The following is a 26,838-nucleotide window of genomic DNA, read 5'->3' on the forward strand; positions in this document are numbered from 1 at the left end:
TCCCTGGCTTCTCTCGCTCTCAATTCGACCGCGCTTCTTATTCGCTCTCATCTCTCTCACGCTTCGGCGAATGGCGATCGCGATGGAGATCGAGGGTTTTCTGAAGGAATGCGAGAGGTCGGGCGACGCCGCCTACGCCGCCTTGAAGTCGCTCTTGGAGAAGCTGGAGAACCCCGGTACGCGATCCGACGCCCGCGTCTTCTTCGCCCGACTTCAGCAGCGCTTCGACTCTGAGGACGCTGGCGAACAATGCTTCCGCACCTACCACTTCCGCATCCACGACGTTCTCCTACACGATTTCCAAGGTGGCATTCGGCATTCCCTGTCGATTTAGCTTTTGATTTCTGATCTGTTTGCCTCATTCGCGATTGAAGCTTGATGCTAGAGAAATCCTTTTGTTTCGTTGTTTTGTTTGCCGTACCAAGCTAGATCCTTTTTAAGTTTGTTTTCGATTTGTGTGCTTTATAGTCTTTATGATGATTTCGATCGTTCCTTCGAATCAACATGAGGGTCATGATTTTATGGTCGCATGTGTAGGAATTAGGATGGAGTCGATAGGAAGTACAACTTTCTGAACTAGTTCGATAGCGGGTGGTGAATAAACCTTTTCCCTCCTTCGGAAGCCATCTAACCGAGGGGATGGGAGGAAAAAGACAGAAATAGGAGAATGGATGATTCGGCCAATTTGGTGGAAAGACACCCTAGATGGGGTGGGGCTTGGTGTCCCTTGCAGTAGCCATCACTAGAGGTGTCAATTGGACGCATCTTAGAAAATGTGCCGGGACCTCAACCTGTCTTGTGGTGGACAGGCTCTGTTAGTTTTTAAAATCAAAATGTGAAAAATCCTAAAAATAAAACAATCTTATTTCTGCAAAATTGAACTTCAAATATCAAAAAATATTTTAAAAATCTAAAATAAAATTAATTTTGTTAAAAATTAAGAGGAAAATATAAAAAATAAGATTGGGAAAAATATAGGGTAATAGATAGTTCAAATTTCACTTATGACCAGACACTCCACTTTGATCTCCATAATCCATGCTCAGCCATGGGGCATCCTCGTTGGTGAGGTACAAATGCATAAGAATGCTGATTTCACAAAGGAAAGCGTCATTTAATGAATTGAGTACAAATATAGAGATGAAAGTTGAGTGTTGCTTGGAAAATAATGGGAGAAATTTCAATTTTGACAAATCTCTCTACTTTGATCTTTATAGTTTATGCACAACTCTATCTGTCAACACAGCTCAGCGTGAAGCTTATGGAGATCAAAGTGGATCATATGAAGATTAACTCTAGATAAGGGATGAGGTGCAAGACATTAATCAAGAAATTTTAAAACTTTTTACAGATTTTTAGGGAATTTTAATAATTTTAGGGCCCAAACCCCAAAATACACTTCCTAATTTTAGTGTTTTGGACTATCATAAAGACAATTGGCCATTTGGTACCTATTTGATAGGGGTAGGTGAGGAAAAATATTAGTGGGTTGGGTACTAGGTCCTGCTTGGTTTGACCAACGTGCTAGCAGGCTTGCCATGCTAGGCTAGGCTTAGCTAGGTCTGTGCCTACAAACATAACGCTTGACAAAAACCTAGTTGTTGCTCAAGCATGACCCAAATGCACAGGACCCATCTATGTTTGGGTTATGCCTAGTCTGCACCTTGACTCAATTTCCATCTATGGCTTTTGATAGGTGCTACGAGGAGAATCTTCGGTAGAAGTTTAGTTCAAGGGTGCAGACTGAATGCTAAGAACAACAAGGTTTCCTTTGAAGAGAAATTGCGGCTTGAGGGAGCAACAATAGCGATGTGTAGATAGTGAGCAAAGACAATGACAATTGCTATGGGCCCATCTCTGTAGAGAGATCATGACTAGGGAAGTAATGACGATGATGCCTCTACAGAGGGGATCATAACAAGAGAAGGAACAACAATAATGACATAGTATAGATGATGGATAACATAGAGAAAAATAATAGAGAGAAAGGGTAGAAGGTGGCAAATTTATTTCTCAGTGATTCTTTGCATGACATGCTTTCCTCCTTTTATAAATTCAATTATAATCCTATAAAATGTGATTGTAAAGTTTTTATTCTTTTGGTTGCCGTGGTTATCTAGTCTTACCATTTTCTTTGTCTTATTGTGTTTGTCCTCCACTAGATTCAGGTACTGGTGTCAATCACTAGTTTTAGCTTTTTGTATGTGATTTATTAATGAATGATCCTTTGGGTTCTTGGTATAGGTGACCATATTTTGTCATGGATGCCCTTATTTGGTGTGCTAATATGTGTTCCTCTTTTAGGGATTTTATCTTTGATTGTTGTCAAATTTCTTGCATATTTACTTGTGATCCAACATGATAATAGGACCCAACACGAATGATAACACAGTAGAGACAGTGAGCAACAAAGAGAAATAAGGGACAAAGACGAAGGGGTACAAGAAGATCAAGTTGTTTCTAAATCAGTGCTTTGGAAGACATGTTTTCCTATTTTTGTAGATCCAATCACAACCTTGTCAAATTCATTTGCAAATTTCTTGCTCTTCTTGTTGCCATAGTCTTCAGATCTTACCACATTGTTGATTGTCTCATTCTTCCTCTGGACCTATTCCTCCACTTGATCTATTTGCACTCATTGCTTGGTCAGGCTCATATCAAAGGTCATACCAAATTTATATATGGAACTATTGAGATGTTACATTAGTTTTGACCCAAATGAACTGATCTTTCCTCATTCATTCTTTATTTGGTTGATTCATAAATTGAGCACTGCACACACAATGCCATTTAAAGATTGGTTTTTCAACCACGATGGATGCCTAACATGATATATTCATTTTCTTTTAACTCAACAGTCTGTCTTTAACTCTTTCAAGTTTTGTTTACAAAGATGGATGTTTTGAGTACCAAATATTTTACAGCTTTAAGGTTGCAAGGTTTCTGGTCACTGTCTGCTTTTCTTTGATTCAAAAGTTGAATTGACCTTTGTTTTGAGGGAAAAGGAATGGAACAGAACAAATTGATAATACTCCCATTAGATGATCAAATGCCTCACATAGGAAGTAACATTCTTCTTCAAGTTTACCTTTCTTGAGAAATTTGCGGAGAGCTAAGTACTGTTCAGGATCCTTAATCTTTTTGTTTAAAGCCAAGAAGGTGTAAGATATTTCTGATAAGGCGGATTGTCAAATTTTGAATGATTTGGCATGATGGACTTTCCATCATTTCCTCTTGGATTTTCAACACTAGATAAAACCAAGGAAGGAATAAAGAGAGACTAGGAGGCTTCATAATCTTGACATGAAATCAAGTCAAATACCTTGTCAAGCAAGGTAACAGAGGTGCCAAGGTAACAAAGGCGCCACTGCTTATTGTGCAAATGAGCTACCCCTTTCCAAGTATTTTTATTATTCTGTTTCTTACTTTCTGTTTTATAATTATATTTACTTTTCATTCTTCCAGTTTGCTACTTGGAATCATATATTTTTCTAGTATATTACGATCATTTGCACAATCTATGTACACTAATGCATTATAAATATATGTGCATATATATTTACAAACCTCTCTTCTGTTTTCATAAAAAATAGTTTAATGCTGTTTTTATAAAAAAAAAAACTCAGTAAACATAGTCTAATATATGTGCACAATCCTCTGTTTTTGCAAAAGCCTCTCTCTTCTGTGCATACTTATACGTGAGTTTTTTCCCTCATAGCTAGCATGATTTATTGTATTTTCTACCCTTCAGGCAACCAGAAGAGAAAGAAATTGACCATGGTGGAGATCCCTAGCATTTTTGTTCCAGAAGATTGGTCTTTTACATTCTATGAAGGCATTAATCGTCATCCTGATTCCATGTTCAAGGACAAGACTGTTACTGAGCTTGGTTGTGGGAATGGATGGATATCCATTGCACTTGCTCAGAGATGGTCTCCTTTAAAGGTTTGATCTTTTTTTCCCCATACATCACTGAGTGTTCAGCTCTGCTTCTTTATGAAAGATTTAAAGCTCCTTCCACGCTCTTGTTATCCTAGATGCTTTCTAAATTCATTGATATAATTTAATGTTTAACATCAAGCATACCTTGTTAGAATGGGAAGCCTACAGGTACTAAATTGCAATCATGTAATTTGGCATCTTTTAGTTTGAACTTCAAACATGCGTTCTTTGTGCATCTAGATTATTGTCAAGGTTGGAAACATCTAATCTGGAATATTATCCTTGCTAGTTGCAACCATGGTGGACCTTTGGTAGCCCCCGCGGGCTGGATCAACCGGTTAAGGCATGGCATCCTTGCACAATGAGTTGTAGGGTCGAAGGTCCACGGACGCGCACTGGATGAATAATCTGGGCCGGCTGTGTTAAATTCCGGAGACACCACGCTTTACCCGGGCCAGCATTCACCGCTGATTTACCTCCTCCTAGGATCCCTGTGGGGCAAGGCCTAGGGGGCCGCTCGGCGGCAGGACCCGCCTTTGCACAATGGTGGACCTTTGGTATCCATAAAGGGGAAACTCTTTCGCATGTCATATGCTTATAAGCATACGCTAGCAGACAAATATGAAATAAGCTACTATGGAAAATGTTTCCACTCTAAAAAGATTGCTTAGATATTGATAGTTGTAAGCACATGAAATTTTCCCTCGGTGTGCCTCAATAAGAAGTAATAGCTAGTAAATGAGAAGTTTGGCATTTTTTACCGTTCTCCTTGTGCGTGCTTCAACTATCGTATTTTCCTTATAGTCTGATTAATTTTCTTCATGAAAACCACCTACATAAGTAATATATCCTCCTACAGGTTTATGGTCTTGATATTAATCCGAGAGCTGTCAAAATATCATGGATAAATTTGTTCTTAAATGCACTAGATGACAATGGAGTCCCTCTCTATGATGCTGAAGGAAAGACTCTACTTGACAGAGTGGAATTTCATGAATCGGATCTTCTAGGTTACTGCAGGCAAAATAAGCTACAACTAGAGCGTATTATTGGGTGCATTCCTCAGGTACTGAGCAAAGTTTCTATGATATAAAACAAATATTTTGGATGTTTCTAGTTGCAACTGATGTAATGACGCACAATTACACTATTACATAGAACATGAATTATGTCCACATTCCTTATGTGCTAGTCATTATTCCAAAGGCTAGTAGCCGCCCGTGATTTACCTCCTCCGTGTTGGTCCTAGGACGGGTTGGCGGGGTCGCTGGGGGCGAGCGTATTCGCCTTTTGCCACCATGAATTATGCCCACATTTATATTTTTATAGTTAATGGTACTAATTTTCATGCGATCATTTAAGATACTATAAACTAATTTAAACAAGAACTCCCAAGATCTTAGATTAGTCCATAATTCTTTGTGATTCTAACTTTAAAATTATCATCAACATTTTCACTCGAAATGGTAACATCACATAACTCACTTTAGCATGCACTCTGGAACTACTACATACTGCATTTATCTGATTTTTTTTTTTTTTATTCTATATAGATGTTTTGAGGCTCTTATTATCTGTAGTCTTGTTTATATTTCTTAACAGATTCTAAATCCAAATCCAGAGGCCATGTCAAAGATGATCACTGAAAATGCAAGCGAGGAATTCCTGTTCTCATTAAGTAACTACTGTGCTCTGCAGGTCAGAATCCATCTTTTTTTCCCTTCTCATTAAGTAACTACATGGCAATGCTACGCTTCTTTGCAGGCTCACTATTTTTTAATGTGATATTAATTTTAACCTTAAAGTGATGAAAATGGAATTGTCGTTAACCCTTTCCAACATCTCATTCACTAGAGATTTAAGAGACATAAATGGCACCATCCTTGTGTTATTCAATATTGAAAGGGAACTTTATGTAATTCTATTTGACAATATAAACGATGTCGTGTTAGATAAAAGTTTAGACTACTCTTTGTCTATGTTATTGTCCTAATTATAAATACTAGTGGTGTTATTGTAAATACCATTAATTATATGGTTCGAAGTGTAAATTTACATTAATAAATAGTAAACATAGGTAGAAGGAACAATTATGGGTAAGAAACCCTAATTTCCTTCATTATTCTAACATGCATTTAGAGCCAATATAGTTTCTCATTTGTGCAAACCACCCGACTAGAGCCTTTTCAAGAGCTTTTTCTTCCTTCACTCTTCTAACAACCTTCACACCCCTACATGCACACCTATGTGATCCTTGCGCGTATGCTCAAATTATGCCTCGTAAGTATGCTCATGAATAGATCTATGCGAGCGTTATGCATTAATGACACCCACATCGCGTTGTAGATGTTCCCCTTTTGATGTAGGATCAGCAGGAGCATCCCATCTTCTGGAGGACATAACTTTTGACTCGGGACTCGGAATCAGACTCTGTTAGTGGCCACACATACAAAATTAAAAAATCTATGTTTATTACTTGGAATTCATAACCGCCAATTTTCGGGCTCAAATTCTACCATTTAGGCCCCTTTTTGAGCCATTTTACTATTTTTAGTAATTTCTGTTTTATGATATTTAGGGTATTTTTTGGTATTTCTAATATTTAGGGGTTAGCAGCATTCTGTTTTATTAATTTCTATCTATTACGAAATTTTGTTTTCTGGTAAGCTTGCTTTCCTTTCTCTACAAGATTGGAATTGAGCTCTAAAATTTACGATTTCTTTCATTTTGAGTCTTAGGATCCAGGATCTATATAATAACTATCAGCCCGCCAATATTAGCAAAGTTTCTTTTTTTTTGAGTTTCTCTTTGTTCTAGGTGATTTCTCTTCTTGCTTTCTCCTCAAATTTCACCTTTTCATCAGCCTGTAGTCCAATGTCACCTTTCCATGTGATCTTCTCCACAAGCCTCCTCACTACCAAATTTATCAAGTGTTGTCCCGATGAGTATGATGTTTGCTGTATCCCTCATCACTGCCAGATTTAGTAAAGTTCTTCCTTGATGTTGAATCTTGTGGACTTACTCTTGATTGAATCTATTGCCTTTTCCTGTTGTAATATTCCTTCATTCTTCTTCAGCGAGTCACCAAACTTGGACAGTTAGCAACACTTTCCTTTGTTTTTGGAAAAACTTGCTTATTTCTATTCAGCATTGTGTAGTACTCTTCTAACTGCTCACGATGCCAGAATTCTGGTATATCAGAGCTTGTAAGGACTAAGGAGTGGGTTGATGCTTAATTGCTTGCTCTTCTTTGGAGGTCCATCGATCCTAGCCTCATAAACATCTTCCGATGCTTCTTCAACTGCAAGACTTGCACTAAGCTAGGGGTATGTACTGAGGGGACATCTCTTTAGCCTGCAATTCTATTGTTGTCTCTTCCAACTAGGGAAGTCTAATATTGACATGACCACTTATGTGTTTGGATCTAGGCCATTGCTGTCAATTTCCAATCTATCTTCCTCTTCATATTATATTTTAAGGATATGTAGGATCATTTCGACAAGTCACCATTATGTTTTTCATAAAGTTCATTGTAAGTTAGACCCTATGAAGACTATGATCTTTGGAGGCACCTTTTTAATGATTTTCGCTTCTATTTAAATGTTTATATGATGATGCTTAGGGTGTCTACTACGTTTCCACTACTATTCGGCACCTCAGTAGACACTTCTTTGGTAACTCAGTTTCCATCCAGAGTTACTTATGGCAATGGAAGAAGATTCCAGTGAAGCAGCAAATGGTCTTGGTAGATAATAGAAGTCATATTAGTGGATAGGATAAGCTCAAATCAATTGATTGTAGGGAATTTGTGCGTGTCAAAGAGGTCCTCTCCTACGCCTTCCATGACTGTCCACTAGGCCATCCTCATACACTGCTCATGTGCAACAGTTTAAGTCACAGTTTCAAAGAATTTCTTCTACTGATATCTCCTTTGGCTCTAGTTCTACTTCTACTATAGAAATTCTTGGAAGAGTATCCCTGCCTTCTTTAGTTCCAAGTGATTATAGATGTCTCCTCTTAGTCGATTGTTGCCTTATCTTATTGCGGTACTCTTGCTGCATTTGTGGCACATTCCACTAGGATTTTATTTAGATCCTTGACTTAGGTGTAATAATGTATGGGAATATCAGGTTGCCTACTAGTGTCATGCTTGCCAATCAAGCTTTCATATTGCTAAAAAGCATTGGGCAGTTTTCTGTTTCTACACTTGGCATTTTTCTCTATTCTTTAATGATTTAATTTCTTTTTAAATTTATTGTCGATCAAGAGACAACTTCTCACACCCAAGGGCATAGCTACATGGTCAGTAATTTAGCGAGTAATTTAGCGACAAAAATTAAATTTCGTTGTCAATTCCATCTCTATACTTATTTAACCTATTTAATTAGCTAAAAAAACTTAATTCCCTCGCTATTTTAGCAACAAAATAATTTTTCGTCACTATTTTAGCGACTCAATTAAGTTTCCGTCACTAATTAACTTTCTAATTAATGTTTTTATTCTCGATTTTTCTTCCCAGTGCCCTAAAATCTTCCTCTCTGATCGACCTCCTCTCCAATCTCTGGCATGCTCCTCTCCTCTCCTCTTCGATCTCCGGCACTGGCATGCATCTCGTCGGTATGCACGATCTTCTCCCCTTCTCTCTCCTCTCTTAGTGATTGCTTGGTGGTGGCCTCACAATGAGGTCTCACTTTGGCCACAACCTCGCAGTGAGGCCTTTCCTTGGTTGTGGTCTTGCAGTGAGGTGGCGAGGTTGGGCGTGACCTCAGTAGTGTGCCATAGTCATCTTGAATTCACCCCCCTAATGCAAATTCTGGCTACGCCTCTGATCACACCCTAGGGGTGATTTCCACTTACCAGGAGATACCCTACTTAATGACGGTTAATCAAAGATACCAAGAGTCATATGAACAAATAACTCAAGATAATTAAGAATTTTCACAAATTTTATATATGTACAAAAATAAATCTCTACAATACAATGAAAACTGTACAATAGATAAAATACTCAAGAAATAAATAAAAATATACCAAAATGAAAATCAAATCAGCTGAGCAACTCTATGTACCAGTTGAAACCGATTGATATTAAAAGGATACTTGTGCCTAAGAAATTAGAGATCAAAGAAAACAGACAATAAACACAAATTGCTAAGTGAATAAATAGAAAAGATGGACATGAATTTAATCTCGTTTATGAGGTCAAGGAACTACAATAGGTAATAATTTCATATTACAACTTTAAATTCTTTAGCTTATACATATATAGTAAATATGTCTATATTCATCTATTATTTTCATTTTATTTGTTTATTGATATTTAGAGTTACAACTATTATTTCTTAATTATTATCATCTTCTATGTTCAATTAAAATAATTTTCAATTATTATTATCTAATTAGGATCAAGGTTTAAAATCTCGACATGTGCATGGACCGAAACGATACAGTTTCGGTATTATATCGTGCCATGCCGATATAATTTTGATATTTTTAAAATATATAATATATTAATTAAAAAATAAAATATGTAACATAAATATTTAAAATATAAAAATAATCTTTTAAAAAAGGGAATAAATATGAAAATAGATAAATAAAAAATTATTATATTTTTTTAGAATTAAAATAAATAAAATATATAATTAATTAGATAATTTTATTAGGGTTAATAAAATCTCTTTATATTATTCCAATCTTAGCTAGAAGTTGATTAAAGTAATCAACCCACATTTAATTAAAAAAACACCCAATCCACTCGCGACGTGAGAAACATCGCTCGACTGTAGCACGACGCTGAGTTCGTGTGACTCCATCACGACCATGGGATCACGCGACTCCGCTAGTGCGGTTGTAGGGTCGCGCGATGCCTCTCTTCTACCGTGGGGCCTAGTGCTTGGGTTGTGCCGGTGTTGGTGCCGGTCGGTGAACGGAATGAGATGTTTCACTTGTTTCAATCGGTACGACACAGTATTTTAATCTATGATCAGGATATATAAATGTCACTAATGATATAAGTATTAGTCGTGGCAAAAGGCGAATACGCTCACCCCCAGCGACTCCGCCAACCTGTCCCAGGGCAAACACGGAGGAGGTAAATCACGGCCGAAGTATTAGTGTATATAGATGACATTAATGATAAAAGTCTAGTAAATCCATTATCAACAAATCCACTAAGAAGTGGTACACAATAATATAGCACTAGCTCGCAAATAAATACGCGATTGCTCTCTACCACATGTTGGTATTATGAGTTTTCACTTTTTAATATTTTCTTTTCTCCATTTTACATTTTTTTTATTGTGCTTTAATTTTTTTTTACCACAATTATTCTATTTGGAGTTCACATCTTATCGATTAGTCTAAATGGTCAGCCTAAATTAATATTTTAATATAAATTATGTTAATTTAATTAGGTATCATCGTATGATTTGCAAATAAGATTTACACAATATGAAAATACAAGAATACATCTAAAACATTAAGTTGTATGGAAGGTTAATTAAGTAGATTTAAATATACCTATGCATAAGATAATTTTGAATAATCTATTTTGAATTTTAAACTAACCCTTCACGCATTGATTCCCGTATAAACCCATATGTGGATATGAAAGACTACAACAACAACCAAGACTTTATCCCACTAAGCGTGATCAACTATATGGATCCTCCTATGCCATTGGATCACCATTGGATCTGATCCCCTATTATATCCTCCACTGATTTAATTATTTTAAACCCATTTCATTATTTGTAAATATTATTTTAGTTATCTTTTTTTTAAAAATAATTATATAAGCATATATAATCTCATTTTATTTATTTATTCATATATAATTGTTGCGAAAGATGATTACGCTCACCCAGATGCCCATCTCAGCTCGGTCTCAGATTATTTATTCATACATAATGGTGGCAAAAGGCGACTACGCTCGCTCCTAGCACCCTCGCCAACCCATCTCAGGGCCAACATGGAGGAGGTAAATCACGGGTGACTATTAGCCTTTGGAATAGTGATTGACACATGAGAGAGACATTTACCTCGGCTATGTCGAGATTCGAACCCCAGACCTCATGGTGGCAGCATCTCATGCGCTAGCCACTAGACTGTCCTGAGGGGACAGATTTTTTTTTAAAAGTTATTTATTCATATAAAAAAGAATGATTAATCAGGCTTGGTAACGTCAAGCTTGGGGTGACAGACCCGACCCCACGGAAGTTTTCCACTGACCACCAGGATAAATCGGGAAGCGCTTGTAGTGGACAACCCAGGAGCCCAACATCCTTTAGTTGCGTGTCCTATTTGGAGGAAAAATTCCTCCAAATACTCCATAGCTAGGGCTCAAACCGCAGGTGCTTAGGTGACAACCTGGATGTCCTACCGCTGCACCATAGCCCCGGGGGGTCAGACGATGTTTCTTTTAGGGTTCAGACTTCCCTCTTGGGTTATAGTGTTCAAAATTAAAAATTTTAGATGCTCACATTATATGTATTTAGTGTTTAAAATTTTAGCATTTAGGAGTTGGGTTATCATGGGTTTAAGTCAATAAGATTTTTCCTCTAGGGTTCAGACTTCCCTCTTGAGTTATATAGTATTCAAAATTAAAAATTTTAGATGCTCACGGGGTATATTATATATATTTAGCGTTTAAGATTTTAGGATTTAAGGGTTGGATTAGTAGGGTTTAAGCCAATAAGATTTTTCCTAAAGGGTTCAGGCTTCCCTTTTGATTTATAGTATTCAAGATAAAAAATTTTATATTTCACGGGGTATAATGTTATTTTGAGGAGTAATGCTATTTTTTAAAAAGAAATATTGATGTATATATAAAAAAATTGGAATCCAAGCGCTTGGATCAATGGGTGCGCACGAGCATGCAGTGAAACGTTCGCGACTGATCAATGCTCTCTCTCTCTCTCTCTTCTCTCTCTCTCTCTCTATATATATATAAGATTAAAATTTTAAAATTTGGGTTGTGGATTATATGGGTTTAGGGCTCATGACTTTCATGGAATCGTAATTAAGTAGGCTTTTGTGTGTTAGATTCCTTTCCATAAAGAAATATAGAATGTCGTTCCGTGCTGCCCGACATAGACGATTTTTATTGTTCCGCTGGCCGGGTGAAACCTGCACACGAGGAGTTCTCGTCTCGGCGACGTCGGAGGAGTCATGGACGCCTCTGGCGGCGTCGGAGGAGTCGCGCGACACCTCCGGTGGTGCCGAAAGTGTCGAGATGCTTCTGGAGGCGTCTCGCGACGTCTCCTGCGACGCTGGACGCGCCCTGCGATCCTTTCAGCGCCGTTGGACGCGTTCGGTGACCCTTTCGGTGTCGCCAGACGCGTCTGGCGACTTTTCGCGAACACGTTCGGTAACACTTCCGGCGCCGTCGGACGCCCTGGCTACAGACTGCGGGCAGCGCGGGCCATGGTTTTGGGAAACAATTAATTATTTTATTTAATTAATTTAAACAACTCCTAACGATGTGTGATATTTCAAACGAACTTTTATAACTCCTAATTAAATTATCCTAATAAAATATATATAAAAAATATATTTAAAATTAAAATAAATTTAATCAATTTTATTAATTATATCCTGAAAATTTATTTTTTAATATTTTTAAATTTCATTTAAAAATTTAAACAAATATAATAATTCTTATTTATATTCTAATATATTTTTTAATTATTTTGTATTATTTTAAATTTCATTTAAAAATTTTAAAAAATTCTTTAAGAATTCTAAATTTTTTTAAAAAATGCTATTTTTTTAAAATTCTAATAAATTAGATTTATATTCTGATAATTTTTTATTATTTTATATTCTTTTACTTGATATTTTTTTACTATTTAAAATATATATTATTTAATTAATAGTTAATTTATATAATTATCTCAATTTTGGTAATTCGAGTTATTGAGATATCAATTTTATTTAAATAAAACTATTTTTTATTATTTTTTTCTAACAATATTAAGTTGTTCAATAATTGAGAACTTATACAAAATCAATATACAACTTATTTTTATATATACCATAAACATATTTATCTTATAATTACTATATATAAATAAAAAAAATACCAAAATCATATCGGCATGACATGATACGATACCGAAATCATATTGTTCCGGTTTGAGGTCGAAACCTCGGCACGGGTCAAAATTTTAAACCTTGATTTGGAGTACTTGTTTGGTTATGGTTTATTAATTTTTTCCTCAATGAAGAGTAGAACTCATATTTATTTTTTCTAAAATTTAATTCTACAAAAGGAGCACCACTAAATCTCTTGTTCTTACTTATTCGGCTTATTTGAGAAAAGAATTCTTTGGAGAATTTTTCTTTCTCAAACCATGGGCCAACCCAAGTCCGTGCCAACCCGTGGGTTGGCCCACCTAAATGGGTGATAAAATTCTAACCCAATCCGATTAAATTATTTAGAGGGGTGGGCCAATCCGACGGGTCCAACCCAAATTGATGGCTCTACTTCAAATCTACAATCGAGGTGCTTCTAGTTATACCTTTGTCTATTTTATCACCTCTTAGCCTTAACTGATGTGGATCTATATTAAATAATTCTCCTAGGGACTCCATTGCTCACTCAATATCACCTCTTGATCTAGATCCAACATATGGTTTGGGTCTTTTTTTTGTTCAGTGGAAAAGTACTCACTTTTGTGCTACTTTTCATCTTATATATTATTCCTATATTTTTTACATTATCACCTAGCTATTTGACCTTCATTTCTTCTTTGGCTTCTTACTCTGTTATTAAGGCTTATTAGGGGACCCTCACATCTAAGGTAGAAACGAGCTTAAGGTTGAGGAGCGACATTATAATGTTACTTTATGGAAAGTCTACAATAGGTTGCATTTACAATGAATACATCACCTCCTGTAATTATAGATCTCTAAAGTCTCAATTGGTGGCTAAGGGATACAACAGATTAGATTGTCACTTTTTTCTTGTGGTTAACATTGCTTTAGATTGACTCTTCCTTATCTTGACAACCATTTATTGTAAACCTTCATTTGTTGCTCATACGGTTATTGTTATAAGCTGAAGTCATCCTTGTAGCATTTGAAGCAATCCCTAGAGCATCTTTTGATAAATTATTATTCTCCTTTAGGTTGGGATGATGAGAAGGGACTCATATCACTTAATATTTCATTTTAGCACTCCATTTGAGAAGGCTGTCCTTCATATCATTAATCTGAATGATATCGTATCATTATAACTTGTGATGCCTCTATTCACTAGGTCAGAAGCCTATTTGTATTAACACTTTCAAACCAATGATCCAGGTCATTTGAGATATTTTATTAGCATATAGATGACCCACTAAGGGGAGACATTTATAGCTCCTAACAAAGATATACATTTAATATACTGGAGGAGACTAATATGCTAGAAAATAATCCATATAATACTTCAATGACTCCAAATGTCAAATTGATAGTAGGTAGTCATTAACTTATCTAAAAGATATTGAAAACTAAACTATCTTATAGTTACAAAACAACTACCATTTGTAGTGAGCATGATTAGTTAATTTCTTATGGCTTTATGTTATGATCATTTAGAGGATGTATTTAGAATTCTATAGTAGTTGAAGAATGCTGTAGGGAAAGATAAAGGCTTTCCATATTTGGACAATGACCGTCTTTAGATTGCTGGGAACACTATGTTGTCCAGAGAAATGTTTCCATAGGTGGAAGATCTATATTGGGTTGTCGCATCATTCTCAGAGGAAATTTTATATCCTGAAAGACCAAGAAGAATTTTTTTTATAATAGATCAAGTGCAGAGGTGGAGGGTTACAACCCTAGCTACATATGGGCTAATTTGGGTTAAACAACTAATGCTTGAATTAGGATATGCTCTTAAAGAGTCAATCAAGTTGTACTATGAAAACCAAGCTATCATGCACATGACCTCTAATTGAACGTTTCATGAGATGTCAAAGTACATAGAGATTAATTGCAAATTCATTGGAGAGAAGGTGTAATCTAATGAATTAACCGACTTTTTGTTAGCTCCTTGGATTAAAATCTCCGAAACATCTCATTTCGCCAGCGGACAGGCACTGGCACCGACACAAGCACGCCTCCGGTGTTGACGCTCGGTGACGAATCCGGACATGTTGCGTGGGTCCAACCATGCCTCCGAACCTATTGTGCATGCCCATTGATGCGTCCGGATGTGTCACTAGGGCCTAGCAAGCGTCGTGCGAGCCACGCGAGCCTGTGATCGTGGTGGCACGAAACAGGGAGCAAGGGCGTAAAATTTTAACTTAGGTTAATTAAATAACTTAGATTATTAACTCCTAGCTGATTAAGATAATTTAAATATGCTTAATTAAAGCATAATAAAATTATCCTATTAATTTAATACATATATTTTACAAAAATTATTTTATTTTTATTTTTAAATATTTAGATTAAATTTTTTATTTTTAGTTAATATATTTTATAACTAAAAAAATATCGAAACTATATCGGCACGATATGGTACCAAAACTGTATTGTTCAGGTTCGAGAATGAAACCTCGGTACAGCTCGAAATTTTAAACCATGATTAGCTCTAGAGACTTTGCTAACTGTGTTCTTGAGACATACTAGGATCAAGTATATGATATATCCATGATAAAATGGTTTTTTTTTAGGATATCTTTGAGACAACTTGAGGAAGGGTGTTAGAGTCATATAATTGTAAACACTAGTCTCCTTTATTACAAGGTTTAAAGTATAATTTGATATTGATTAATAAACATAGGTAGAGGGACTATCATGCGTAAGAAATCCTGTTTTTTCTGTATGCCATTCATTGAAAGGATTTTTTTTTATTATTATTAGAAGTACACTAATGGAAGTTGGGGGCATGATTGGGAACTAAATTTAAGACAGGAAGAAAAAATATATATAATTGGAGCATTTCAACAATCTATGGTGTGCATATAGCTATGTTATTGTGGATTCATTGTTTACACAAGCTATGGGTGTGTATACATGAAGCCATTTGTGTTAATTGGGAGAATGGATCTCTGATAATGAATTATATTAAGTTGGTTGAATTTTGAACCAATTTGCCTATTGTAGCTTACATAAGGATTATGCCTATTGTGGCCTTTATTCACTTAGTTGGACTAAGGCTTAGTTGTTGTTGTCTCGTCTTAAATATGCTTCATATTTCATGCAAACAGACGTTGAACTTAATGTTCTCAGATGTGTAAATAAGATTGGACATAAAATAAGTACAATATATCTTCCTTTACTTTTTTTTTTAATATTGAGAAATATTTCCACAAGTCCTCTCATCTTGTACGTACTCAATGCCAAGAAGTCCCTTCTTATTGCAGATATTTTGATTTTACAACCTTACAATTAAACTCTTAATTAATTGATTAGAAATTGGTATAGATATGCCCATGTGTCAGACAACTCAGTATTTTTTTTTCCTTTCTATGATTCATATTTGAGTATGCATATTATTTGCTGAAGTTAACATGATATACATTTATGTATTTATTCACAAGATTTCATTTATTTGGTTCATGAGGAATGATATACCTGATAGAAAACTTCCATAAATGGTAAGACATCAGTCTTCTAGAATCCTTGACTTCTTCTCAGCACTAGTTATGTCTGTAAGATGTTATCTTCAGAAAGTTCTGGAACTATTGATATGTAGCCTCCACTCCAATGTACTTTGAGAGGCTTGAAAAGAGATGGGGGCTGTCTGTATAATTGTGCATTATATGCAGATGTTTAATTCAGCATTTTTAACTACATACAGCATGCATAAAAGCATTATAACTCAAAGTAGATCTCGTTTCTTCTTGCTTTAAGTTCTTGTGCTGGTTGAACTTTTTTTTGTATTTATTTCCTTGTATATTAACTCTTAACACAACCTAATTCATTAGGGAGTCCTTGAAGACCAATTTGGCCTGGGTTTAATTGCACGAGCTGTTGAGGAAGGAATCGAGGTCATAAAACCTAATGGCATCATGATATTCAATATCGGAGGGCGTCCAGGGCAAGTTGTTTGTAAACGCTTGTTTGAACGTCGGGGTTTCTCCATAACAAAACTCTGGCAGACAAAAATTATGCAGGTATAAGCAATTGAAAATTCCTATCATGCCTTGTTGATTGTAGTTATGAAATACAGACACCTAGAGCTATCCTTTGAGACATGCTTTCTACAGTTTATATCCACTTTTTTTTTCCATGGTTTACTTTAGGTAGTAAGTATTCATTCTGAAAACTCAACTTTTTTTAGGCTGCTGATACAGATATTTCAGCTTTAGTTGAAATTGAGAAGAACAGCCATCATCGTTTCGAATTTTTTATGGGCCTTGTTGGTGATCAGCCAATTTGCGCACGCACAGCTTTTGCGTATGCAAAGTCTGGCGGTCGCATTTCACATGCTTTGTCAGTTTATAGTTGTAATCTCCGTCAACCAAATCAGGTGCACAATTTGTTCATATTTTATGAGAGAAATTTGTACTGCACATGTAACTGCAATCTGATTCTGAAGTGTGTTGGCAGGTGAAAATCATATTCGATTTTATAAAAAATGGATTCCAGGAACTCAGCAGCTCCTTGGATTTGTCATTTGACAATGATTCTGTTGCTGATGAAAAGATACCATTTCTAGCTTATCTTGCTAGTGTACTAAAAGAAAATACATTTCTACCATATCAACCTCCAGCAGGAAGTACAGATTTTAGGAACCTTATAGCTGGATTCATGAAAGTCTACCATCGTATTCCAATAACTGCAGATGTAAGAACTAATTTTCTACTTAAGTTTCACAGATTGTTCTTATTATGGTCATATTAATGTGTAATTTTGCAATTCAACAATATGAATGGAATGCTGCACTTGGGTAGCGTGGAATCATACCTTAGAATATGACAGCAACAAGAACCATGAATCTCAAATGCTCAGGATCAACTATATCAATATTATCCCACTATTGGACAACAATATATTCATTTCTCCTCCTTTTTTGAATTATAGAGGAAATGTAGTTTGCTCTATGACATTAATAATTGATCTATACGTTTTGGAGGTCTTTCTCAATTTTTTTATGTTATGAATTGTGAAACCTTTTGTCAAGGACAAGTATCCAACGCCAAATATCTTCTCACGGATTTTGAAAGGACTCAAACTATGGCCACAATGATTGCAACCCATGTGAAACAGAGAAAAAACATTCTTAGGGAGTTATACATGTCATTTCTCATAAATTTTATGGGAAAAGTCTGATGTCTTGAACAACGTAAAACATTGTGGATGACTATTATGTCTTTATATGTTATGTTAGTGCTTTCCAAGATTCATTGACTATGTTTTCACCACAAACACATGTCAAGATCAACATCAAACAAAGCAATTTTATTCTTGACATGTCCCAAGCATTGCCTCTTTCCAATTTGTTATATATTGTAGGTGTTCCTTCTCCTGAGAAGCTTTCAGTGGAGAATCCAGTTTTACCGAACTGGCATTGCCACATTACAATTGAGGATCATGTGATCAATTTCCTTCTCTTCTTCTCCATGATGGTCACCTTTATCTTGAATTAGAATCCTTCCTCAACAAGTTGGATTTCATGTTAAGAGAGAGAAGCCAACCAGAAAGAAAAGGATTTCATTGATAGTTTACATTTCCTTGGTGGTATAGGCCATACATTTAGTACCCCTATAGTATTGTTAGCCGACATAGCAGTATAGGTACTTGATTTAGAGAAACACCATATAATCTCATCCTTAATGTTTGTGAGTTCCATCTTCAATTAATGTAACTAGAAAATGCAGACTGAATGATAGTATTGATACTATAAAGACGACATTCCTGTTTGCAGTTGCATCCATTTTTGATATCCTTGCAAATGGAAAATAGTGGCTAACTGGATGAATTCTGGAAAGATGAAAGTTAAGTAGGATGAGTTAGCCCAAGTCTCTTCCAAAAACTTGATTATCTCCATTTGACTCTATAAGGAAGGCAAGTGGGAAAAAGATTAGAGGCCAGTATGGTGGCTTACCAATTATGGTAATGCTTGTATAAAGCCCCTTGTCCATCCCACTTTTGCCTAGGCCATTAGGAGGCTAGTTGGCAATTTGACTATGTTTCATCCAAGGCACAGTGTATTTATGGTGTCTTTTATCCAAGTCTTTAAAATGCATATGCAGACTCACTGCACAAACACATGCAAATGACTAACATATATACAATAAAGTGTATGATTGGCACATCATATTCATATTTCCATAGAAAAATCTATAAGTCAATCATACAATCCAAACCCCTTAAAATATAACAATCAATATTGATCAACAATGTAGAATATATATATATATATATGGCATTTAACTTTTTTAAGCTACAAACTAATAAATAGAATAACTTAGGATTTCAAGTCAATTTGGTACGATCTAAATTGGTTCAAATGAAAACGAGATTTTCTTTCTCAATTGCACATCTAGGTAGCATATACCATGTGCAGTCCCTTTCAGAATCTACCTAGGTGGCCACATATGTGGACTTGGTGAAGGCTTTTTATAACTGTGCATTCCATCATTGCCTGGAATAACACATCAAATCATTTGTAAATGCAGTCCTGCTAACCACCTTTGCCAGAACCTATTGAAATAGCTATGATTAAACCACTTCCATTTGCTTCCATAGCTATCATGAATTCATCGATTGCCAATATCATTTGCAAATTCAGTCCTGCTAACCACCTTTGCCAGATGGCCTATTGAAATACCTATGATTAAATCATTTTCATCTGTCTTTTGCATAGCTATCATGAATACATCAATTTCCAGAATCAATATAAAGGGAGAAAGTGGGTCTCTCTCTGCAGCAGTTAATTGTTGTGAGAACCATTTTCCATGGATGTTATTCATAATAGTTGTTGATATACCAGAATGCAAGATAAAAGTTATTGGATGCAAGGAAAAGTTTCCAATTTCCCTGAATGCTTTAATTGTATTCTCTCTTAGCTCCATGATGTAGGGAGATCTAACTTGTTGAACTCAATTTTTTGATGTGACATTATTCTTACAGACTTGAATGCTAGATACAAATTAATCATTTCGATATTAATGATGTATGCAATTCCAATTGTTCTGTACTTGAGTTCCCTTTTTCTGTTGTTGACTTTTTATGCCTTTGTTCTCCTGTTCTTTGTTTTTCTCCAAAATGCTGTCATACTAATTTCATATGTTCTTTTTGTTTACAAGAATGTTACAGTTTTCCCCTCAAGATCTGTGGCCATTGAGAATGCTCTTCGAGTATTCTCTCCACAACTTGCTATTGTCGATGAACATTTGACCAGGAACTTGCCCAAGCAATGGCTGACATCTTTAAAAATTGAGGTTTGATTTTGCATCGACTTTAGCTCTTGCATCACTTGCTTGTGCTTGTACAAATTCTCTTGTTGCCTCAAATATGCTAAAATGCATTAAAAAAAATCTGAACATTAAGAATGCATGTTTTCAACCTTAGGCTTAAAATTCCACGTATCATACTTCTTGTTTAGGATCAGTGGTATTTAAAGTTTGTGATCAAATGTATCATTTGTTCCATACTCCAGGATATTATTTAAACTAACATGAATTATGTGTTTTTCACATTTGTGGAATTTCAAGTCATTTATAAAATATCTAGCAACATGCTTGAGTCTTTGAACCATATCAAAACAAATATTTATAAGAAGAAAATACTTAGACAGTGCTATGGGATTGTGGAGAAAATAGATTTGTCATTTCACGCACGAATTACTGTAATTCTTATTTGTTTAAAGCAAGTGAAAATAAATCTCTTTGGGCTAAAATCAGCATGATTGAGTTAGGCTTTCTGCATGAAGGCCACATTGGTGTTGTAATTAGGATAGTCTGTCTTATGGTCATGGTGATTTTTGGTGTTAAAAAGTTCAACAAACCACAAGATTAAGGTATATATACTTGAGAAAGGATAGTGCATACTACATTATTATGCTACATGTTTGAACAGTAGTGTAGTGTCAGCTCAATTGCTATGGATATAATAAAACGAGATCAGAATTGATCATATGAGGGTCCAAAATAATTGAAGTGGCTAAAATGGAGATTAATGAAGAATCATTCATAACTAACCTCAGAGGTTTAATGAAGTATATTTTTGGCAACAAGTGGCTGCTTCTGGAGGATAATAGTTGCACATTTCATGAGGCTCCCACCATTATATAGTCACTAGGTGTTAGGCATACACAAAGTACATGAAAATAAAGCTATAATTAATCTGAATTTCATAGAAAAAGTTAGAGAGCGAAGATTTGTAGTTACTAGATCAAAAAACTTGAACCAATAGAACCAATATCTAGGTTATTGGTTGTATGTTTAAATGACAATTGTAAAGAAATTATATTCACACTACAAGGCTACACCCTGCACGTATGGCATCAGAGTCTAAAACTCTAAATATCCAACAATATACAGATAAATCATCTTATTCATACCAAACAAGTCAGTCTTACTTTGTAGTTACCGAAAGTCATCTCTAGGTTACTGGTTATTAATTATCAGAAAGGCAGAGACTGTTACAGATAAAAGCTTGAACTGCTCAAAATCTTTGAAAACTTAAAAGATACATTTTTGCTAGACATATTTAACCCAAAAAGCCTCATGGAATTGAACCAAAATTTGACAACTCTTGGATAAAAGGGTGTTATGCAAGACTCTAATATGCAGAACCTTCTATCAAACATATGTTGACTGCCTGATACTCTTGATACTCTCACCCAAGCCACATTTTTGACTCCACCATTGATCATATAAACATCTAGATTTATACATGTATCAAGTACTCATACACAAATCCAAATAACATGAACAATACTTATGAAGTTGGTATTGGATCTATTAGTGGATCAAATAAAATATGTCCAGTTACAAAAAAAAGACATTGTCTATAAGACAAATGAAATTGTATCTTCCTTAGTTTGACAATTTCCTCTTGGTATTCACACCTAGGGGTGTAAACGAGCCAAGCCGCTTGTGAGCTATTTGGGTGTCGGCTGGAAAAAAAATTTGTTCGAGTTCGTTCGATTAAGTTAATGAGCCGAGATCGAGCCTGATTTCGAGCTTGAAAACATTATCGAACCGAGTTCGAGCTTAATAGTATTTGGTTCGTGAACTCGCGAACATGTTTGTTTAGAGGCTCACGAACGTGTTCGTTAAGAGCCTCGTTTATCTTATTATATATATATATATATATATATATATATATATATATATATATATATATAAAATTAAATATCATATAAATAATAAATATAATAATATATTATTAATTATTATAGCTAATTATCTTAAACGAGCTTGAACTAAGCTCGTTTAATTTTTAAACAAGCTTTTTTCGGGTCGAGCTCGAGCCGAACTCGAGCTATTTAATTTTATTACGAGTCGAACTCGAGCTTAAGACGAAATCTTGAATCGAACTCGAGCCGAGCATAAGCTTAGGGATAACGAACTGAGCCCGAGCTCGAACCTCTTACTGTTCGGCTCAGCTCGACTCGTTTACAACCCTATTCACACCTATTTTTCTATAACCCTATCCAATGATTACTATCATCTGCATGTGTACAAAATTCTTGTTGGTGGATTGTGCCACAGTGGTGATACTTTTCTCTGTTCTCACAAATTACATGACCAGCATGCAATTCTGAAAGAATTGTTTTTTTCCAATTTGATTGATTAAATTCTAAATTTAGAATTGTCTGCTTAGTGGAAACTTTGGGTAGGTGACAGTTTGGAATCAGTGGAATCAGTTTTACAGCAGAGCGAGCAGGGTGGCTAATGCTTCACTATCACTTTAACTGCACTTCACTATTATCAATGCCAGTGATATTTGTATTACTGGAAGCTAACGGAGTTTATACAGGCCTTTTGACTATACTTATTTATTCAACATTTTTCAGGGAACTGGAGATGATCAAAAGGCCATTACAGTAATTGAGGCACCACGCCAATCTGATCTGATGATTGAATTGATAAAAAAACTGAAACCTCAGGTTGTTATCACTGGCATGGCTCAATTTGAGGCCATTACAAGTTCTGCGTTTGAAAATTTGTTGAATACAACTAGAGATACTGGGACTCGCCTATTTCTGGATATATCAGACTACTTTGAGCTTTCTAGTCTTCCTGGAACAAATGGGGTTTTGAAATATTTAGCTGGAAAATGTCTTCCATCACATGCAGCTATTCTGTGTGGCCTAGTGAAAAATCAGGTAAATGCTCATGTTTAGTAGCATTTTGTTCTTTAACAGTTAAAATTGCTTCGCACCAAGTATTTTTGTTGTTTGTAAGCATGCATGAATATATATCATTACATTTTTTAGATCATATCATTAAAGTTCTCACTTTTGGATTGTGTAATCAAACATTTCAGGTTTATTCTGATTTGGAAGTGGCATTTACTATATCTGAAGATTCCACCGTCTACAAGACATTATCAAAGACCGTGGAGTTAATGGAAGGACATACAGCATTGTTTAGTCAGTACTACTATGGCTGTATTTTCCATGAGTTGCTTGCATTTCAGCTACCTGATCGTCATCCACTTGCAGAGGTTCTCTTCCTCCCTCTCTCTTGTTCTATTTATATGACGCTTGCTCATGAATACACAAGACAAACACAACACAGAAATGCTTATAATTACTTGAATTGTTTTAAATTATTGTGCAAGAATATTATTTACTATGCTGTATTTAGTCTTATCTCGACGTGTCTTGTTTATTTTGCAGAGGGAATCTGATAACAGCAACTCAGTTAAGTTGATAGGATTTGCAAGTTCTGCTATTTCAGCCCTAAATACAGCAGAACTTTCTGTTAATGATGAAAAGAACTCTCAGTTGATTCACATGGATGTAGATCAAAACTTCTTGCCATTACCTTCGGTTGTAAAGGCATTCATCTTTGAGAGCTTTTCTAGACAAAATATGGTTGACTCCGAGACTAATGTTCGTCCTGCAATTGAGCAGCTGGTACAAAGTATCTATGGTTTCCAATGTGATTGTTCTTCAGAGTGTATATTTGCAAACTCTCATCTATCCCTTTTCAACAAGCTTGTTCTTTGTTGTATTGAGGAACAGGGAACCTTCCTTTTCCCCTCAGGCACAAATGGTAGTTATGTCTCTGCAGCAAAGTTCATGAGTGCAGATGTTGTTATTGTCCCCACAAAATTAGAAGTAGGTTTTAAGCTCGTGCCCGATACACTTTCAAGCTTGCTTGGAACATTAAGGAAGCCATGGTTGTACTTATGTGGTCCCACTGTTAATCCTACAGGATTGTTATATAGCAACAATGAGATCAAAGAAATTCTTTCTGTCTGCGCCAAGTATGGAGTCAAGGTGGTGATTGATACTTCATTCTCAGGTCTTGACTTCTGTGCTGATGGTTGGAGTAGATGGGATTTGCAAGCTTGTCTTTCATCACTTACTTGCATCAATTCATCTTTTTGTGTCTCCCTGCTTGGTGGGCTGTCATTTGAGTTGCTTACTGGCGGTCTTGAGTTTGGTTACTTGGTTTTGAATGATCCAACTTTGGTCGATGCTTTTTCTGCACTACCAAGCTTGAGTCGGCCGCATCGAACCATTGTGTATGCTATAAAAAAGTTGTTGGGTCTTCGACAGCAGAAGTCTCAATCATTCTTCCAAGTCATGGACGAGCAGAAAGATATTCTTAAGAGGCAGTCTGATTGCTTGATGCAGGTTGGTTTTAGAATTTCAAATTAATTCAAGTACTTAAACTGTGCCATAGGATTAACATACTTTGGTTGTCACTTTAGATGAGCTGAAATATCTAATATTTAAGCTTGATAAAATTGGCAAATGCATTGTCAAACCCAACCATATTATAATGCTGTCAGTGAAAATAAAAAGGGGTTGGGTTTGGCAATGCATTTACACTTTCAAAAGGGTTTGGCTAAATTTCCAGTGAAAATAAAAAAAAAGGTTAACAAATTGGCAACCTGAAACTGTGTACAACTTGGTTCTTACTATAGTAGTGGAGTTTCTCCATTTCTTTTGGTTGGTACCCATTAAAATCCCATAGCGAAGATTGTATAATATAAGTTTGAATTGGTTTAACTATGCATAATTTTTATAAATTTTAAAATAATTTGATATTTAGTATGTTTATTAGATGATGTATAATATATTATGAGTATAAATGTATAACATTTTTTACATCATTTTCTGGATTGATGGTATTACTGATCGATTTATTAGTTTTTAGTATATTTATTAAACTCTTAAAATATGTTATCAATAATCAATATAAAAGTGGAAGTTGCATTTATAACATGATTTAACCAGTTCATTGGCCAGCCATCAATCTGAAACCTTACAATCTCCAATCTAGTTTTAAAATCATTGGCTTACACCTAAAAAAAGAATATTTGAGAAACATTTTCAATTAAATTATTTTTAGAAAATATATAGTGGAAGCCTTTTTCTTTTTTATGGTGGTTTGGTACCTAAATTCTTGTCAATAACTCTCAAGGTTCTTGTCAGTTGAACTAGCCAATTGACACCTTCACAACAACAACAACAACAACAACAACCAAATTTCTATCCTATTAAGTATATGGATCTCCTCCTACGTTGCTGGGCTCAATCCCCCATTAGCTCAATCCCCTATTAGATCCTCGTCTATATTTAAATGAATTTTATCATATTTTATCATTGCAAACCAAAGCTTGTTTGGTCTTCCTCTTTCTCATGGTATGTGTACATTGTGTATATCTCTGTGCTCATCAAAAACACTCCCGTTTTCACTCCTTGACATAACTTTGGTAATTTTTCTTTCCTTGACAGACACTCAGAAACTGCGGCTGGGATGTCATTAGCTGCCACAGTGGTGTTTCCATGGTAGCAAAACCAACTGCTTACCTTGGCAAGATGCTTAAGTTAGATTGCTTCAACGCTAAGCTTGATGATACCAACTTCAGAGAAGCTATGCTAAAAGCCACAGGTCTGTGTATTAATAGTGGATCATGGACTGGAATCCCAAACTACTGCCGTCTCACTTTTGCCCTCGACAGTGCTGATTTTGCACGAGCATTAGAATGCATTGCTCTATTCAAAAAGTTGGTCCTGGAGAAATGAGTACCAAGTTGGCACTTAAGTTTTGCAGAAATAAATAGAACCCAGACAATTGATCAAATCTTGAAGTGAGATTCATAGGAGTCATGGTCTAGCTCCCTTCTTTTGAATATTTCTTCAGATAGTTTTGACAGTTCTCTCTCTAAATTTGGAAGTTTTACTTTGCTATTGGATTCTTCACTTAGTTTTTCTAGTGATTACATCCTGATGAGGCAAATTGGGAGAATGAAGTGCAATTTTACCTGTGCTGGATTATAGTTCAAACACGTTCTTGGACTGCAAGAATACATTCATACCTCACATGGCAGGTATAAAGCTGCAATATCCATTTATTGAACTATTGTTTCTGATTTAGATCTTGCAGAAAATGTTCATTGTAACGAAAGACACATTAATGAAAGAGAACTATATTTTGGCTCATACTCAGTGTGTTATTTAATCAAATGATGTCTATGGCCAATAAAATATTGGAACAATGAAAACATCTCCATTTTCCCTTGATATGGAAGATTCTATTTTTTTTTTTCGTTGTAATTCCCAATTATTTGAGGTGGGTCACATTGTTTTTTCTTTTTGTCATAATTGAATGAGCATTAGTCAGATTGTATATATTATAGGTTATTTAATCAATTCAGCATGTAACTTTGAACCTTTCCAATATTTCATCCAATGTATGAAGTGGCCTAATTCCAGCTCATGCAACTCTTTACCAAGCAAATATGAAAAGTAACCTTACT

General features: G+C 35.5%; 1 protein-coding gene across 1 annotated transcript; it reads left to right on the forward strand.

Annotated features, from left to right (window-relative positions):
- Window positions 1-26,602, forward strand: LOC121984194 (methionine S-methyltransferase-like). Its single transcript, XM_042537016.1, has 12 exons — window positions 1-305; window positions 3,752-3,945; window positions 4,802-5,008; window positions 5,545-5,640; window positions 16,869-17,057; window positions 17,225-17,413; window positions 17,494-17,730; window positions 20,196-20,330; window positions 22,913-23,224; window positions 23,386-23,565; window positions 23,741-24,706; window positions 25,814-26,602. The coding sequence occupies exons 1-12, from the start codon at window positions 71-73 to the stop codon at window positions 26,102-26,104; spliced, it is 3,231 nt and encodes a 1,076-aa protein (XP_042392950.1). The 5' UTR covers window positions 1-70; the 3' UTR covers window positions 26,105-26,602.
- Window positions 26,603-26,838: the final 236 nt, after the last annotated feature.

The sequence above is a fragment of the Zingiber officinale genome, chromosome 5B, assembly GCF_018446385.1.
Source record: "Zingiber officinale cultivar Zhangliang chromosome 5B, Zo_v1.1, whole genome shotgun sequence".
NCBI lineage: Eukaryota > Viridiplantae > Streptophyta > Magnoliopsida > Zingiberales > Zingiberaceae > Zingiber > Zingiber officinale.

Bases quoted from the DNA above. Each gene is read 5' to 3' on its own strand.
- LOC121984194 (XM_042537016.1), top strand. From the start codon at position 71: ATGGCGATCGCGATGGAGATCGAGGGTTTTCTGAAGGAATGCGAGAGG. The intron at 5,641-16,868 runs GTCAGAATCCAT...CTAATTCATTAG, and splicing joins GTAACTACTGTGCTCTGCAG to GGAGTCCTTGAAGACCAATT. The intron at 20,331-22,912 runs GTTTGATTTTGC...AACATTTTTCAG, and splicing joins TGACATCTTTAAAAATTGAG to GGAACTGGAGATGATCAAAA.